The 17702-nt window shown below is 57.0% G+C and overlaps 1 protein-coding gene across 1 annotated transcript in view; it reads left to right on the forward strand.

Moving 5' to 3' along the window:
- The first annotated feature begins 306 nt into the window (after nt 1–306).
- Nucleotides 307–17702, forward strand: part of Zfpm1 (zinc finger protein, FOG family member 1) — a 62222-nt gene continuing 44826 nt past the window's right edge. Inside the window, exon 1 of the mRNA XM_045161695.1 lies at nt 307–360. Within this exon, the coding sequence (XP_045017630.1) occupies nt 321–360 (40 nt within the window). The 5' untranslated portion in view covers nt 307–320. The remainder of the gene's footprint in view (nt 361–17702) is intronic.

Consider the following 17702-nt stretch of genomic DNA (forward strand, 5'->3'; position numbering starts at 1 on the left):
TTGCTGCTCGCAGGTTCCATTGAGAAAAGCCGAGCGGTGGCGGCGGTGGCGCTGTCTGCGCGGGAGCGGAGGAACCGGCACCAGCCCGCCGCCCGCCGCCGGGCAGTCCGCGCGCCCGAACGCAGGACCGTGGCCTCCGGTCTCCGCGGCGGCGCCGGCGGCTCTGGGCCGGGTGCGGCGGGCTGGGGTCGCGGGCCGGGGCGGCGGTGGAGCCCGCGGACCGGGGGCATGAGCGTCCCCGCGGCCCCGCCGCGCCCCCGCCGCCCGCCGCCCGCCAGGGGCTAAAGGCGGCCGCCGCGAGGGCGCGCGGTGCCGAAGACATGTCCAGGAGGAAACAGAGCAACCCCCGGCAGATCAAGCGTGAGTCAAACTTTGCCCGCGGTCCCCGACCCCCGGTAGCGCCCGGTCGCTGAGCGCCGCCCCCGCGCGGCCGCCCAAGCTCCCTTCTGCCAGGGAGCGCCGACGACCTTCACCCCGCGCCGCGCCCCCCGCGCTGTGTGCCAAGCGCGCCGTAATCTAATCTCTGCTGGCGGGCCGGGCCCCCGCGTCTCGGCTCGGGCACCCGGGGGGGGGGGGCGGACCGGTCCCCCGGAGGGGGTTTAGAAAGCTTGGAGGAGTGTGGTTGGGGGCGCGGCCAGGGCAGCGCGCGGCCACCTCTTCACCTTGCCCCTCCCCCACATCTCCGAGATGGTGCGGCGATAGGGCGGCCCCGATCTGAGCTCAGATAAAGTTTAAAATATTCCATTCTGCAAGTCCCATCCTGATAAGATCGCACTGTCGGGACGGGCTGAAATTGTGATCTTATCTCGCGCGCTTGACTCTCCCAGGCTTTGTATCTAGAGGCAGAAAGAGAGAGACCTGGGAGGGAGTGGGGGACCTGGAGCTGCGTGGACTGGCATGGCGAAGTGGCGAGGAACAGCCGGCACCCACCGTGGGCGCTGGCCGCAAAACCGCATGGTTGCGGGGAGGTGGGAAGAGAGTGGAGAGAATACTGCAGCCTTTGCGCTCGCCTCTGGCTACTCAGACTCCCTCAAGCCGCCCTGGCTGTGGAGTTTTTAACCTCAACTCTTGCCTGCTTTGGGACACCACCAGGAAGGCTGAACCTCTAAGTGTCCCTGCAAAGGCGACGCGGGTAAATGGTGCTCTTGTGTGCCCACAGGCACCTGCCCTCCTCATCCCCACCCCCGCCCCGCCTCTGTGGAGATGTACTGAGTTTAGCGAGGGATCTCCTGCTTGAGTCCAAGTTTCTTTGCAAGAACGACCAGGGCAGTCACCGTACACCACGTCACCCATACCCCACCTCCCATGGTAAGAGCTCTTGGAGCTCTCTGAGCCACTAGGCTGCGGGACCACTTGGCTGCGCCAGGAGCGAGTGAGCGCACAGGAAGCGCCCCTCCCCACACCACGCCAATAATAACTTCGCGCCTCTCCTGGCAGGACGCGGGGCTTCCTCCCCGGAGTCTTGCCCCGCCGGCCAGACGGACAGGTCATCTGGGTTGCCCAAGAGGGAGACAGCGGGCGGGGACATCCGGCTTCCCAGCCCCAGGCACCTAGACACTGCCTCCTCTGCCCACATGGCCGCTGGCAGTAGGACCCCATATGCTTTAGCCTGTGGGGGAGTGTACTCCAAAGATCTGGGAAGAGGGGACACTAGCAGGAATCTGGGTTCCTCGTAACCCGACTCCCAAATGCAAGCGGGACCTGTTTCCCGAAAGTATCCTGTCTTATCAGCTCAAGTATTAAAACCACCTACAGTAGGTCCCGATCTGTGCCGGTTCTTGGTCTCTTTTTCCTCTCCTCTCTGCGCCTCTGCTCGGCTCAGTTCTGTTCTCGCGTGTGCGTGTGCGTGTGTGTGTTTCAGCTTGATGAGAAATGCAGATAACTTGGGCTGGGAGATCGCAGGTTGGGAACCGATCGCCAGCGGTGATAAGCCTGGGGGAGCCTAGCAGCGCCCAGCCCATCTGGGTCTGCGGAGCCCCGCACGTTGAGAACCGAGGCTGAGCAGGCAAACCCCTTCGAACCCCCCTCGCCGCGCCCCAGGACTTGGGCAGGGGGGGGGGAACAGACCTGGGGGGGCGGGGCCAGGAACCCTTTTGGCTGCTCGTGGCCCGGGCGCCTCCTCCTCCTGACAGATCTAAACGCATTAAGATGCGAGCGTTGATTGTCACCAAGCGGCGGCGCCTTGTCCGCCCTCCCTTTGCCCAAGGCTGTGCGTTCGGCCCTTGCAGCTGCCCTGGCCTCACCTGTAGCGGGTCGCAGGGTGCGGAGAGGAAGGGGGCAGTGCGCTAGGGGCCACCGCCCTCCGCGCCCCCACCAAAGCCGGGATGCAGCTGCCCGCGCCTCTGTGCGCCTTTTGTTCTGCGTAAAGATAGATGTGCCGTGCTGATAAGACGCGCAACCGATGGCAGCCGCGATAGCGCTTCCATTTATTAACTTCAAACGTGGGAGCTGGGGGAGGGCGGCAGGAGCGCGGCCTTGGCCGACCAGATGGCAGACGTGATAGGCCGGGCCCCTGGAGGGGGCGCGGGGCAGGGCCCAGCTCAGGACCCCCGGCGCCCCAGGCCCCCCAGTTCTCCTCTTGCCCTGTGATGTGAGCTCTGATAACTGGGGGCCTAAGCGCGGGCCAGTCGGCCTGATGGCGATCGCCAAGACCGATAAGAGGCCTTATCTATGGTCACCAGGCCCGGCCGGTTCGAGGTAACAGCAGTGCGGGGGCGTCGGACAGCAGCAGGGGGCCCGGGCCGCCAGCCACGGAGCAGTGGGGTGCGTCCATCTGGGGCGCTTTCCCCAAACACACTAAAGTGCCAAGAAGTTGATTCTCCCCCTGCAGCCAGTGGTACAGTCCATCAAAATGAAAGAAAACTGACTTTGTGCTGAGGACACCCCGCCCCTCATTCCTATTAGATGGTGCCCAGCGGCCAGGGGCGGTTTGTCACCTGCCAGTGGGTGGTTTCCCCTGAATCATGCTGGGCTGCTCTTGGTTCCCAGCAAGACTTAGGTGTGACCTGCATGGAGTTTTCTTGAAGAAAAAAAAACCGAGGTGGTTTCCACAGGGCTAGCTGTATTGGGGTGCAGGGAAGCAGTGTGTTGATGTATCTTCCAGGTTCCCCACATTAGGGGAGATCTATATACAAATCTGCCTTAAGAGGCAATTGTTTATTGAGCGCTTGCAATGTGCAAGCCCTGGATCCTGACTGCTGTTTCCACTGCAGTTACGAGCAAGTGAGGGAGAAAGAGAGGGAAGTGCTGAGAGCTGGTGAGAAGTCAGGGGGTCAGGGACACTTCTCTGAAAACGGCCTCCAGACTGTCAAGAAGGGGCCAGCCATGAGGGCACTTCTAGGGACAGTAGTCCAGCTTCACTTTTCCCCTTGGTAAAGTGAGCTGATGATGCCTGCCTGTTCTGGGGGCATGCAGGGCTGAGAGGCCAAATGCCAGGAAGGTGAGAAAGAGGCCAGTAAGAAGTCTGGAGGGCAGGGCTAGTCCCCAATTTCCTTCCCTGAGAAATTCGGCTGGGGTAAGCCCCCAGGACTGCAGGAAGGGGAGCCAGGTCAGAGGAGGTGGTGACTCCAGATGCCAAAGGGATCTAGGCCTGTGGTCTATAAGCTTTCAGAAGGAACCTGGGGACTTGCCACATCCCCCTAGCCCAGCCCCCTCCATCTCCAAGGAGGTGCTTTCTCACATTCTCAGAGTTTAGCTAAACAAATTATTGGTAGCCACAGGATGACTAATTCACTCCACTCCGAGGGCTCTGAAGCCATCCCTCCTTCTCTGTCTAGCACCCAACACCCACCTGTGGGCACAGTGATGCTATCTGTAAGGGATGGTCCTCGTTCGCAGGAGAACCTGAGTAGGGGCCCAAAAGGAGCTGAGTGGTCTCAGCAGCACTGTTGTATGGACCTTCTGCACACTGATCCCCAGGAGGCACCTGGGGGGGGTGGTCAGCCTAGGGACTATCTATCTATCTGGCCACCAGCAGGATGGAAGGAAGAGAGATTTTAGGTGGTCCTTGATACCTCTGGGAGGCTCCTCTGCATTTCAGGGCCTCCATTTCCCCCTTTCTGACAGTGCCTGTGATCCAGGAATCAGCAGGGGTCTGAATCCTTCCCTGCACTGGCCTTGGCCCTGTCATGCCAAGCTCTACTTGGCAGCATGTCCAGCGCGCCTGGCACTCGAGGTCACGATCCTCCTTGAGGCCTGGAGGGACTCTGTTCTGCCCCCTTTCCCAATCCCTGGCACCATCTGGGGGTCCCTGCCTTTTTTTTGTTATTGTTTTTGAGGTTCGCCTTGGCCCTGTCTACTGGTGGCCCTGCTTTCCTGGGACCCAGGAGGACAATAAGAAAATGGGTGATGGACAGCAACAGTAATAATCATGGTAACACCTGGGCACTTGTCCTGTGCCAGGCCCCAAGTGAACTCACACAGACACCCCCCTTTCCCACCATTGTACTTATGTGGAGACAAGTGCCAAAAAAAAGTTAACTTTCTCCCCTAAGAAAGTGACTGCAGGCTAAATTGAAAATGGGCAGCCATAGCCGGGCGTGGTGGCGCACGCCTTTAATCCCAGCACTCGGGAGGCAGAGGTAGGAGGATCACCGTGAGTTCAAGGCCACCCTGAGACTACAGAGTTAATTCCAGGTCAGCCTGGACCAAAGTGAGACCCTACCTCGAAAAACCAAAAAAAGAAAAAAAAGAAAAAGGGCAGCCAGAAATGGGCAGCCAGGCTGTGCCCCTTGTTACAAAGCTCAGAAACCCCACCACAGTGTTTCCCCACCCTCTGGCTTCTGCAGCCCTCAGTCTTCCCATCTGTGCAGTGGGCCTTTGAGAAGAGCAGAGGTCTCTGTGGTCTTCCCCAGCACTGTCCACACCACCACAGTGCCACTCAAACATGCTTCAGCTCACAGGGGCAGCCCTTGGGGAGGCGTCATCTAGCCCTACCCCGGCTTGAGCCCCAGACCCAATCCCTCTAGTCCAGGGCCCCTCCCTGGAGGTCACAGAAACCTAGCATGGCACCAATTTAAGTGGGTCAGTTGGGGAAAAAGGAGGAGGAATGCGATGCCATTAATTGTGCCCCTTATCTCCTGTTTCTATGCCAACCAGACGGTCCTGGGGCTTGACGGCTCGTGAATAATACTCCGGGCCAGCCTATCTGCCATCGACAGGCCTCACGGAGGCAGCTGTTACCATCCGATTGGTATCATCAACTCCGTGGACCGGGCCCGGCCCTGCACCGAGCCACCTGGCCACACTCACACCCTGGCTAGATCCTGCCCACCTGCCCACCATCACCCTAAGGTTGCCTGAAGGTGTCTGTGACTCCTGTCCCCATTTCACAGATGGGGACACAGAGGCCACAGACCTCATCTGGCCTTGGCCAAGGGGGTTGCAGAGCCAGTTGGTAGAACCATCTGCAGGACTTGCCCCAGTGGCCGGCTGGTTGACCTTGGTTAGCTCCAACCCTGTGGGGCTCAGCATACCCAGCTGCGTCATTACTGGGCATGCCAGCCCATGGGTAAGAGCTCAGCTGCCTGCAGGTTGCAAGTGAGTGCATGGCCCTGTGGCGTGAGACAACCAGCCTGGCCGGGACCTGTGCTCTGCTGGGGATTCTCCAGGCCCAGTGCCTTTGCAGGGCTGTCTGGAGGCCCCCAGCCCTCGCAGAGTCTGTGAGGTCCCTGTCCCCTGCTCAGCTCCTCAAGCTCCTGAGGAGGGGACTGACCTATCTCACCACAGCTAGCTACTCACTATGAAATGGTTGTGGGCACACATCCGTGTTCTACCTGCAGACCGTGGACAAGGCCCACCCTATGGGAGTCCCCATGTCCTACTGCAGTGTGGAAATGGTGGTGTCTGTCGTCTAGGGCAGCTGCCCCTCTACCCTGCTGCTGCTGCGCCCTTCACTCCTCCTTTTCACAGTCAGTCGGCCAGATCTGTGGTGTCCAGCTTATCTGAGGTGGGGACATGCCTGCTTCTAAGCTCTCTTGCATGAGAGCCTAGCATGTCACATATGGGGGCGGGAGAGGCTCAGAATCTTGGTACTGGAGGTCCACTACTCCTCTTACTGGCTATCCCCTCCTGCCTGCCTGCTCGTTAACACTGATTTGCCAGCAGAGCCCTTGGGCTATGCAACTTGTTTGCCCTCTCTGGGCTGGGGATGCCCACATCAGAGAGGGAGGGAAGAAGGCCATAGCCTGGGACCAGGCTGTGTTCTTCCTTTTTGCCCCTTCCTCCCTCTCCTCCCCTGAGCTCTGGAGGTGTCCCAGTCCAGACAGCCAAGAGAGAACCCCGGGATCACCTGGGTCCCTGTGCTTGCTCCACAAAGAAGCTGGTGGTCTGGTAAGAAAGAGTGTGGGCCGGGCAAGAGTACAGGCCTGTCAGCCCGGGGTAGGGGTCCATGGTGGGCAAACCGGATGGACTCTGTCCCGAAAGATGAGGACTGGGAGTGCAGACCAGCTCTGTCCTGGAGTCCAGAGGACCATTGGAGAGCAACCACATGTTGGTGACAGTGGCAACGCTGGCTGGACCCTGTCCCCATACCATCCCTGGGTGGTTGGACTCTATGAGGCCCGCGGTCTCCCTTTGCCCCCCCCCCCTTGGCTATGAGCTGTGCTTTCATTCTTAGTCTATGGCCCTGACTTTGGGAGCTGAGCCAGGTGGAGGCTTGGCTCCCAGCCTGTTTGCACCGAGAGGCTTCGGCCAGTGCCCTGGTCCCCAGCCTGGGATCTTTCACCTGAGGAGTAGGAATGGAAGGGCCCATCCTCTGCTGTAGGGCTGGTATATAGTAGGTGCTTAGCCAATGGCCCTTTGGAGCAGATTCAAGGAAAAGGACCCTTGATGACATGTGACTCCTGTCCTCTGCGGGATCCCAGTTGCGGGCTGGCCCTAGTGCCAAGACAGCCACAGTGAGGTTCCCCACAAAGAGCAGCTCAGCCTTGACCTCCCACTAAGCTGCCTGAGGTGGCACCTCTCTGGGCAGTGGCAACTTGGCCCCACCATCCTGCATGTCCCTGAGGCCTCTGCATGCTGCCTTCTCCCTTCCTTCTCTCTCCAAAGTGGTCCGCTGGGCAGGAATGCGGCACTGGCCTTGGGCAGTGCCACTGAGGGCACATAGGTGACCTTCCCCTCTCACTTGACCCACATGGGCCAGCTTCAGCTTCTCCACCTGTGAAGCGGGCAGTGGGGTCAGTGCTCTGCAGCCCCCGTGAGCTTGTGAGGGCCAAGCTGGCTGTGGTACCCCGGTTCCCTCTGCCCCTGCCCCGTGGCTGCAGCAGGGACAGGGACCTCAGCCAGTGTCAACCATCACATTGGGTGCTGTCAGGTCTGCTCAGTTCTCCTGCACCCCTGTGACTCTCAGTGCACTTTGCATTTAAGGAAATGGAGGATCAGGGGTGGCTGCCTCAAGAGTCACATAGCACATGAATGATGTTCTTGCTGTGGGGACAGTGTCCTCAGAGGCAGTGTCCCCAGACATCAGGATGGGTGTGGCTACTACTCTAGGACCCTGCCCCTCGGAGCTGTGTCAGTGCTCCATCTCTGCACAGGGCCTGTCACTGGGGACACCAGGTTGAGCTCGGAGGCCCTCATGTGAGTCCCAACCTCCTGAGCCTGTTTCCCCACTACTTATGTCAGTGATGCCCACGTGACAGAAGATGGGGATTGAGGCACAGATTAGGGGACCGGGGCCACCTCTTCCTCCCCCAGCTGCTGGCGGCCCTCAGGTGTCTGTGTGCGTGGATATGCATGCATGTTTGCTTGCGTGTGTGTATGTGCAGGTGGAGGTCAGAAGACCACCTCATCAATGCAGCAGTTCGCTTTTTTTGACAGGGTCTCTCATTGGCCTGGATCTCACCAATTAGGCTAGACTGGAGCCAAGGCTCCTGCTATTTCTACCTCCCCGGCACTGAGACTATATAGGCACGTGTCACCACGCTTGTCTTTTTCACAGGGTCTTGAGCTCAGCCTCTCATGCTTACAAGGCAGGCATTTTCACCTACCGAGCTATCTCCGCGGCCAGCCTTCTGTTGTCTTTGCAGTTCTGTCTCCCCTGCTTGGGCGAACTTCCTGCTCTTCCTCCTGGTGTGTGACTTGAAGCCTCCAGCTTTCCCGGCTGCCCTCGGTACTTATTCCTGTCTCAGTTCCTTTTTCCCCATCTGACTCCCAGGCCAGAAGTCAGACCCAAGAACAGAAGATGAGGAGCACAGTACCAGGGGTCTTGGCTCCCTCTTGGGCACTTCCTACACTGGACAATGATAAATCATCTGTCTTGGCCCTACTGGGCTGACCCCTAGTGAGGGTCAGAGCCTGTGACCACACCTCAGCTGCTTCTAAGGCCCCTCTGGCGTCTGACATGCAGAGCCCAGTGACAGGAAGAGAAGCCACGGCTCAGGGCCATGAGGGCCACCCGGCTCCTCTCGTGCTCATGCCAACTTCCAGGTAGCACAGCTGGTGCTCTTTGAGTGCAAGCCAGCTGGGCTTCATGCCTGCTCCTTGCTGACCACACAGACCTGGACAACTTTTGAGGAAACCCAGATGGAGAAATTGAAGTTTAGCAAGTTCAAAGGTCAGATCCCTGGGGGAGCTGCATGCGGATGCTTTTTGAGGGGGAATAGGGAGCTTCCCAGCTCCTTGCCAGAGTTGGCCACACCCATTTTCACATCCAGGAGGCTAAGATCACGCTGAGGTTCATGCCATGGCCAGCTCAGGTCTCAGTGCTACCACCCCCCCCCCCCCGCCGCCACTTTGTAAGCTTAGGTCAGCTCCTTTTCTGCTAGGGCTGAAGTGATAGCAGAGACCAGAGCTGTAGTGGTACCATGTCACCATGGGGCCAACGCTGCCAAGATGGGAACCCACCTGTCACTTCCTACTTCGTGGGCCGACCATACCGCCTCCTGCCTCAGTTTACCCTCCTGAGAGGCAGACCCACACCCAGCTCCACCAAACACAGTTTGCCAGGTAGCAGGGGTGTCCCAGTGCTTGGTGAACATACCATACAGTCTTCAGCCCAGTGGGTCAGCCAGCCCTCTCCACTGCAGCTGCGGCCTGGTCCTCCCTGCACTGTCTCCAGGCTGGGCCTCCACGGGCGCAGGTTTCAGCTCCTGTGATAACTCGGAAAGTTGAACTGGCCCCATTACTGCGCCGAGATGGTTGGCAAGATACCGCTCGATAATGGAGGAGATACCCGCGTCTCGGTGGCCAGCAGCCCAAGCTCCCGCCCATTAACATTCCCCACCAGCGATCCCCACGCTATCTCCTCTCCTTCCACTCCTCCCGCAGATAAGAATGGAAATTCTGACTTCATAGCTCGCTGATTAAAGTGTCTGGATTTCTTGATAATACACAGATAAATTATGTTTTTGAAAAGGAAGGTAGGGAGGAGGATGGGGAGGAGGGGGCCCTGGAGGGGAGCCCTTGGCCTACTCTCTTGAGATGCCCTTTCCTGGTCCCCAGGCCAGGCTGGGAGCTACCAAGTGTCCAGCCACTGAGGCCATGTACAAGCCCTTGTGTGGCCGGCAGGCTCTGCTCAGAACAGACACTACTACGGGCCTCACATGTGGCACAGATGGTCCCAGGCTGCAGGGCCAGCCACCAGGACCGACAGTGCTCCCAGTAGTTAAGAAGAGGTTGCTTGGGCTCTGCCCTTGGGCAGGCTGCTGTGCCTCGGTTGCCTTGTTTATACAGTGGGCATAGGCCCCGTACTTTTCTCTCGACCTCACAAGCAAGCTTTGTCTGTGTGGGTCCCTTCTGCCCTTGCCACTGGGCGATGCTTGGTAAGACCATAGGTGGCAAAGTAAGTGCTGAGTAGGGCCCTAGCCTCCATCCAGTTGGGGACCAGGAGGAGCCTGTTGCCCAGGGGGGCTCCTCAGCCTGTCTCCACCCATCTCGCCTTCAGGCTCACCCCCCTGCCACATGTGACAGGCAGCGCCCCGATAGGACTCGGGTGCATTGAGAGTCTGTCTGAATCAAGCTGCCTCTTTCAGCTGATCAGAGATCCACGCTGATGGTGTGATGAGCCAAGATTAGGCTGCGCTGGGCTAATCCCCCTGCTGAGGGACAAGTGAGGCAGCTGTGGGGAGGGGCAAGGCACACACTGGGCGGGCAGGGAAACCAAGGCCCAGCGGCTTTGCTGTGCCTTGGGGCAGTGGCTAGGGCAAGCGGGCCGGCAGGAGCTCTGTAGAGAGGATGGAGGGCCCAGCCAGGAGCACCCAGCCCTTCTTCACACCTGGGTTCAGACAGTGATTCTTGAGAAATGAGACACTGGGGTGTCAGAGGTGGGCAACTAGGAAGAAGAGGAACTTTGCTGGGAGACTGACTCTGAGTCTTCCTAGGTATAATAATCCCTATGGTGGCCATCGTTGGGGAATAGCTTCCATTTTCAAGCTATTCTGTATACACAGCCTGGAACAGACCTGCTTGTGGCCTAAAGGCTTCCCAATATCCCCCACGTCTCCTCTGATGCCTCAAGGCACCAAGAGGTATTGAGTAAACCCACTCAGCACAGGAGGGGACTCTGTCCTAGAGGGTTTGTCCACATCTGGTTCTCCATCTGACTGGAGGCTTGGGGGTGTTGCAGCCATGGCCCCTTGCCTCTCCAGAGGAACCTGCCTTCTCCATTGCAAGGGGAAGAAAATGCAAGTGACCGCCCTGTCCCAGTAGCAGTGCAGGTTGACCTGTGTCTACTCATTTTATTGTGTGTGTGTGTGTGTGTGTGTGTGTGAGAGAGAGAGAGAGAGAGAGAACACGTGCGGCGGTGAAGGACAGCTTTCAGATCAGTCTGTCTCCTTCTACCTTATTTGAGGCAGGGTCTCCCATTGTTGTTCACTGCTCTATTTAGGGGCATTCAGGAGCTTTTCTTTGGCCCTCCCTTCTCGCTATAGGTGCAGCAGGATTACAGAAGCCCACCACAAGTTCCAGCTTTTTTAGGGGCCGGGGACTTGAACTCAGGTATTCAGAGTTGTGTAGCAAGCATCTTAGCCACTGAACTGTCACCCCAGCCAGCCCCTTTCTCTATTCCTGCTCACCTTTTGGGGTCATTTTATTTGCCCCTACAAAACAGGCTCCTTTTGTGAGAAAGCTGGTTTCTGTCTTTTGAATCTGATTTTGTATTCAGTACTGTTTCTAATAAAATGGGGTTAATATTCAGGGAGGGGTTCTATATAGGACAGGGTGGGCAGAGTTCAAATCCTGCCCTGGACAGGTAACTTGCAACTTGGCCTACACAGTGGGCATAATCGCTGTTGCAGTCACCTGGACCTGGGAAGAAAGAGGTGGGTAGGAACAGGGTCCACCCTTGAGCCCTGCAGAGGGACCTCAGAGAGGGAGTGGAGCATTATCTGTGCCTATGTTTGGAGTCAGTGGTCCCCAGGCCCAGTGGGCCCTTTAAGAATGCTGTCACATTCCTCTTGAACCATCTTTGGCTGCCACCTGCAAGTGTCAGGCCCAGGGCACTCCTGTCCACCATGACCTGCGTGGTTCTAGTATGTTTGTCCCTGTGGTCCTGAGATACTTCCAACTCCAGTCATCAAGGTTCCCAAGTAGAATGTTACAGGATTCATACACAGAGCTAACCCAAGGACACTGGGTGGACTCCAGCCTGCCTCTGTTTCGAGCCTCAGTTTACATATCTCTAAAACGGATATAAATGCTAGGACTGCCCTGTAGGCCAGGGGCTCAGTCTCTAGCCGTTCTGACCATGTCTCTTGACAACTTCATGGGCCCGACCCCTAGTTAGGCTCACCAGGGCCTCTCCAAGCTGCTAGCCTCAGGGCCAGAGAGGCACAAGCCAGGCTCCCAGCTCTACCTGCCCTTGCTGTGTGACCTTGGTCAAGACACTTGACTTCTCTCAGCCTCCCTTGGCTCATCCATCCAACAGGGAAGTGAGTGTCCCTGTGGGTCTTCGTGAAGATCTCAGCAGGACTGTCTCCCCATGATTTGGGAGCCATGGTCTGCCCCTGGGCATGTTGGGTACCGCAGAAGAAGCCATGCTAACAGGCCCCCTTTCTGTTTGGAGCCTGAGAGAGGGAAGCCCCCACCCCAAGCACCATAGCTGTGAGAGGGGATGGGGTGCGTGTGTTCCTCCCTCCCCGGCCCCTAACAAAAAAGAAGAAAGAAAAGGAACCCTGATAAAAGGGGCGATAGGCGCCATGCGTGGAGGAGCCTCTATCACCGTTATCTATCTGTCTGCTCCTTGCGGCTCTGTTTCCCCTTATCTCTCCCCACCAAAATGCCAAGAACAAAAGCATGTGCGTAGACTCACTCACAGCCCCCCTCAGAGCCCACAGCCCTGCAGCTCCCAGGACCTCCAAGAGACTGGGCCTCAAAATCTAAAGGGAAAGTTGAGGCTTTCTTACCCTCCTCAAAAAAAAGGGGGAGTCCCAAATAGTAGCCCTCCAGAGACACTTTGGCTTGAACAGAGCTGCCCCCAAAAGAGTCCTCTTTCAGGGGGAACACTGGGGCCTAGGTCTTAGGGTGTGGTCTCTACTATACCCCAGCATCTTGGCTGTGTGACTTTGGGTCAGTGTCTTCCCTTCTGGGTCACTCCTGGTGGTTTCTGTGGGGCCTGAGTGAGTGGATCTGGCCTCTTCCATAAGGTTTTCTGTCTGAGGCCCTGGTGGGTCACGGAGGATGCAACACTCCCCAGAATACTCCCTAGGCTGGCCCTATTTCTAACATCATCCTCCCCTCCAAGCACAGTGCCCCAACAACTTCCTCCAGCACTATCCCTTAAGAGCCTAGCACAGCAGAGGCCACCCCAGAGCACAGCCCCACCCCATCAGGATAGGCCTCTGCCTCAAGGACCACCTCGACCCCTCCCAAATGAACAGGAGTGAGGCTGAAATTACAAGGGTGGGGCAGCGACTCCCTTAAAATGGGAGGAGACACCTGCCTGGGCAGAAGGCCCTCCCCAGGCTCCCGACCCTTCAGATGGAACCATGCATTTGTCTCGAACAAGCTGGCCTTTGTGTGACCTCTACTGACCTCAGAACTCAGACTACACACTGGGAGACCAGGCCATGGTCATCTTCACCTCAGGGACCAGGTGGGAACACGGAGGTCAAAAGCGAGGCAGGGTCATCCACGGCTGGCAGCTCCCCACCCACCCACTCCGGGGTGTAGGTTTTCTCTAGTCTTCTCATGCTCTTCCGCCTCCAGCGCATTACTGGCTAGGCCTCTGCAGGTGGGAGACAGGGCGCCCCATTTACTACACCTCAGTTTCCCTACCTGTAAAACTGAAAAAGAACCTAGTCCCTCAATCTCCTACAGTAGTTTCTGGCTACAGCCTGGGCCTCAGTTTCCCCACTCTCCCACACCATGGCTCCTCTGCCTGTAGTAGTCTGTTTCCCCTATTCCAGACGTGTTCCTATAGAGACCTGTCCTCTGTCCACTCCATTCCTCACAACCGCACTGGGCAGAGTCCCTGTTGGGGACCCACTGGCTCTCACAACACCCTGAAGGCTTCTGACCTGAAAGTCAGCCACAAGCGGCGGGCGTGGGTGTTTTTCAAAAAATGTACAAGTGAGTGGAAAATAGAGGAGGGAGGAGGCCGACAGGAGAGCTTGGACTGAGATCGAAGGTCAGGGAGGGAGCTGCCTGGCCAGAATCAGACATGACCTTGTGACCTCAGCTTTGCTTCACTCTCTGGGTCTCAGTCTTCTGCCCGCACAAAATGGGAATAAGAGGGCCGGGCATGGTGACACATGCCTTTAATCCCAGCATTTGGGAGGCAGAAGTAGGAGGATATCTGAGTTTGAGGCTACCCTGAGACTCCATAGTGAATTCCAGGTCAGTCTGAGCTAGAGCGAGACCCTACCTCAAAAAAATGAAATTGGTTTAAGACAGTCGTGCACCTGTACTCAGCAGCAGGGCCTCCCAGGACCAGCCTCCCTGGCTGGAAGCCCCTCACTCTCATTTGACCTCCCCACCTCTGCCGAGAGACCTCATCTCACTAGGCAGCTCTGCACGCACACACAATCCGCAGTGCAGGGCATACAGTAGGTGATGGATAAATGCTCCCTGCTTGGTTTGCTGATTCAGCCCCGTCCCTGGCTCAGGAGGCAAAGCAAAGGGAGGGAGGGCAAGCCAGCCATAGACTGAGAGGAGCCTGAAGCACGGAGCAGGGTGAAAAAGAGCAAGGGACCCCTTCCTTCTTCAGCCAAGCCTGGGACATGTTCTGTGGGGACGGACACCCATTTGCTTCGAGTCGCCATCTGCCTGGGGTGTATACTGGCATGGAGCATAGCTCTAGTGGGAGAGACACACAAAGTGACGCGTCTCAAAGTCCTGAGGTACTTGAATGCAGTCCCAGATGGGGCCTTTGCTGGAGCACTGGTGGGGTGAAGAGAGCCTCCTCAAGCAGGAATCGGGGGGGGGGGGGTTATCCTGTTGCTAGAGATATAGAAGGCAGTATAGCAGGTGGCCTCACCTGTGAAGTCGGGCTCTAAGAGAGCATGGTGCCTACAGTGAGGGCCAAGGGAAGTGGCTGGCTGCCATGCTGCTGTGGGCGCAGGGTGGGCCGCAAAAGAGGTATATACCACCTCACCTACCCTGTGGAAAGCCTGTCAGGCTGGAGTTGTCCCCTCCTGAGCAGCCATCTGCCTCCATCCCACTGACAAGCGGTGACCAGCGGTGGCTCCATTAGTGAGTCCTGTGCCCCATCGCTCAGCCCTTATCACCCATCTAGAGAGAGCATCACTGGGGGGGGGGGGGCACTGGCACCCATCTCCACATTTCATCTTCCGGGTTCACACAGAGCCATGGCCTCAGCTGCCCTTGCCTGTCATGTGGCCTCAACAGCCCCAGGTCTGGTCCTGACCACAGGGCACCCAACCCGCTGACTGTCCCCAGGCGCATGGCTCCTATGACCCCACGAGGGATCCCCTACAGAGCCTTTCCCTAACACAGCCCCCTCCTCCCTCTGCAGCTCTGGCCATCGGTTCCCGGAGTGAAACAATCTCCTGTAATCTATCAGTGGCTATCAAGCCCATCAGAGGGGAGGGCCGGGAGTGGCCGGGCCCAGAGATGGCGCCAACCTTTAGCGTTGATAAAGTTTCCGAGTTCAGCAGTGATGAATGTTGAGTAAGCGCAGGCCGCAGATAGGATGTGGACTTGGCAGGCCGGAGGCTCCTGCTGAAACCAATCTCTCTCTATCAGCCAGGCTGGGCTTTCTCAGGCCCAGGCCCTCTTCCCTCCTCCTCGCCTCCCATTCTCTCTGCCTTGCCTCGCCTGGGCCCCTGCCCCTGGGGACAAAGTAGGGGACCAGTCTGTTGGCCCTGGCCTGAGACAGGGGGCATGCTCAGGCCAGGAGGAGGATCCTGAGGGAGCCCAGGAGGTGGCTGGAGCTAGGGGCTACTTGAAGGGTGGTGAGACTCCATCAGCCAAGAGCTGGGTGCACCCTCTCTTCCTCTTAGTAGGCCCTGTGATCTTCAGTTTGGCACCTGGTAGTACTGCCCATGGTGCCTAGGCTGGACCCCAGATCACTCCCCCGCCTCTGGCCTTGAGTGCTTAGCCCAGGCCCTGTCTGTGTTACTTTCCCCACTCCCTAACTAGGCCTTCTCTGTGCCCACTACCTGAACGCAGATTCCCTTCTTAGGCAACTTAAACGCCATCTCCTTAGAGAAGCACCCCTAGGTTCTCCTCATTGTTGAGCCAGTCCTCCGTGGTGCAGAAATCTGCATGCCTCGCCCCATCCTACATGAACTCCCTCTCCTGGTCTGAACGGGTCTGCTCAGTCAGCCCCCTACCTTGGCAGGAATGCTACCTGAGGTTTATTGACCCCTTCAGAGTGCTGCCCACTTTTCTTTTTTTCTTTTCTTTTTTTTAAAATATTTTTATTTATTTACTTGAGAGAGATAGGAGGGAGAGAGAAAGAGAAAATGGGCATGCCAGGGCCTCTAGCTGCTGCAAACGAACTCCAAATGTATGCATCACCTTGTGCATCTGGCTTACATGGGTCGTGGGGAATAAAACCTGGGTCCTTAGGCTTTGCAGGCAAGTGCCTTAACTGCTAAGCCATCTCTCCAGCCTTCTTCTTTTTTGTTTATTTATTTGACAGGCAGAGGCTGAAAGAGAGAATGGGCATGTCAGAGCCTCCTAGCCACTGCAAATGGAACTCCGGACGCATATGCCACTTTGTGTATCTGGCTTTACCTGGGTACTGGGGAACTGAACCTGGGTCCTTTGGCTTTGCTGTCAAGCGCCTTAACCTCTACGGCATCTCTCCAGCCCGCCGCCCACTCTTTACTGCAGCTGTACAGGGCTAGTGGTGGATGTCCATTTGCCAGAAAGAACTTAAGCCTGGGCAGGCCCACTGAGCTCCACAACCCAGAAGCCTGAGTCTAGAATAGGGCTACACCAGGGCTTTGTGGCTGTCCACTGTCTCAATTTTCATATCTGTCCTCTGGAGCCAAAATCCCTACAGGGTTATGCTGGCAAGGTCCTGGTAGGAAGAAATGTCATGGATATCTGGGCTAGAAGGAGTCACAACTCCTACAGGGGGTTCACCTCAGCAATGAAGAGGGGGACACCCTCAAGAGACAGGGAGGCGCTCTGGCTCCAGCAGTGTGGTGAGTAGCCAGCAGAGCCCAGTCCCCAACCCAGGAACAGAGGTGGGGCCAGGCAGTGATTGCTCAGTGATCAGAAGTGGAAAGAAACAGAGAGAAGGAACTTATGAGAGTGGGGAGGGAAATTGAGGCCTGGCAAGAGAGACAAGGCCTCAGGCATGGGGTCATTTTAGACCCGTGCCTGAATTCCACCCAGCTGGATAACTCTGGACAGGGCCCTCTCACTTCTCACCACTAGGAACCAGGATGAGGTTCGGGGGCTAAGAGTCTCACTGGGTACTGCTCCACTGATGGAGAGGGTTATACTCTGTGCCTCAGTTTCTCATCTGTAAAGCCTGATAACACTAGTCAGGGAGGTGTTCTAAGAACCAAGTGACAGGGCTGGATAGATGACTTAGCAGCTAAGACGCTTGCCTGCAAAGCCAAAGGACCCTGGTTTGATTCTCCAGGACCCATGTAAGCCAGATGCACAAGGGGGTGCATGCATCTGGAGTGCACTTGCAGTGGCTGGAGGCCCTGGTGTGCCCATTCTCTCTCTCTCTTAAAAATATACATACATACATACATACATATATATATGATATATATATATTATATATACATATACATATATATATACATACATACATATATATATGATATATATATATATATATATAATATATATATATATTAAGTAAGAGAGCTGTGGAGCTAGCCCAACAGGCAAGCGTGCATGCTTTGCAAGCATGAGGGCCTGTGACCCCAGTCGTGTGGGAAGTGGAGCCCAGAGACTCTGGGGCTTGTTAAATAGCAGCACCAGGTTCAGAAACTCTGTCTCAAGGAAACAAGTAGATGTGTGGAAAGAAGACCGCACCCAAAACATTTTCCTCTGGCATCTGCATTTGGGCATAGGGTGTGTTCATTTGCACATACATGTGAGTACACCACACATACTACACGCACATGCACACACGCACGCGCGCACACGCACGCACACATGCTTGAGTGTGCAAAGAGTTAGAATGTCTAGGGCTATTCATGTCTGCTTTCCAACTCCTGGAGGAGGGGTGCTGAGGAGCCAGCACTACCTGTGGCCACTGCTGCCCTGTAAAGCTGCTTGGGCACATGCCTGGGTTCCCCAGAGTCCTTCAGAAGGTCGAGTGAAGCCTA

The sequence above is a fragment of the Jaculus jaculus genome, chromosome 1, assembly GCF_020740685.1.
Source record: "Jaculus jaculus isolate mJacJac1 chromosome 1, mJacJac1.mat.Y.cur, whole genome shotgun sequence".
In the NCBI taxonomy this organism is placed as follows: domain Eukaryota; kingdom Metazoa; phylum Chordata; class Mammalia; order Rodentia; family Dipodidae; genus Jaculus; species Jaculus jaculus.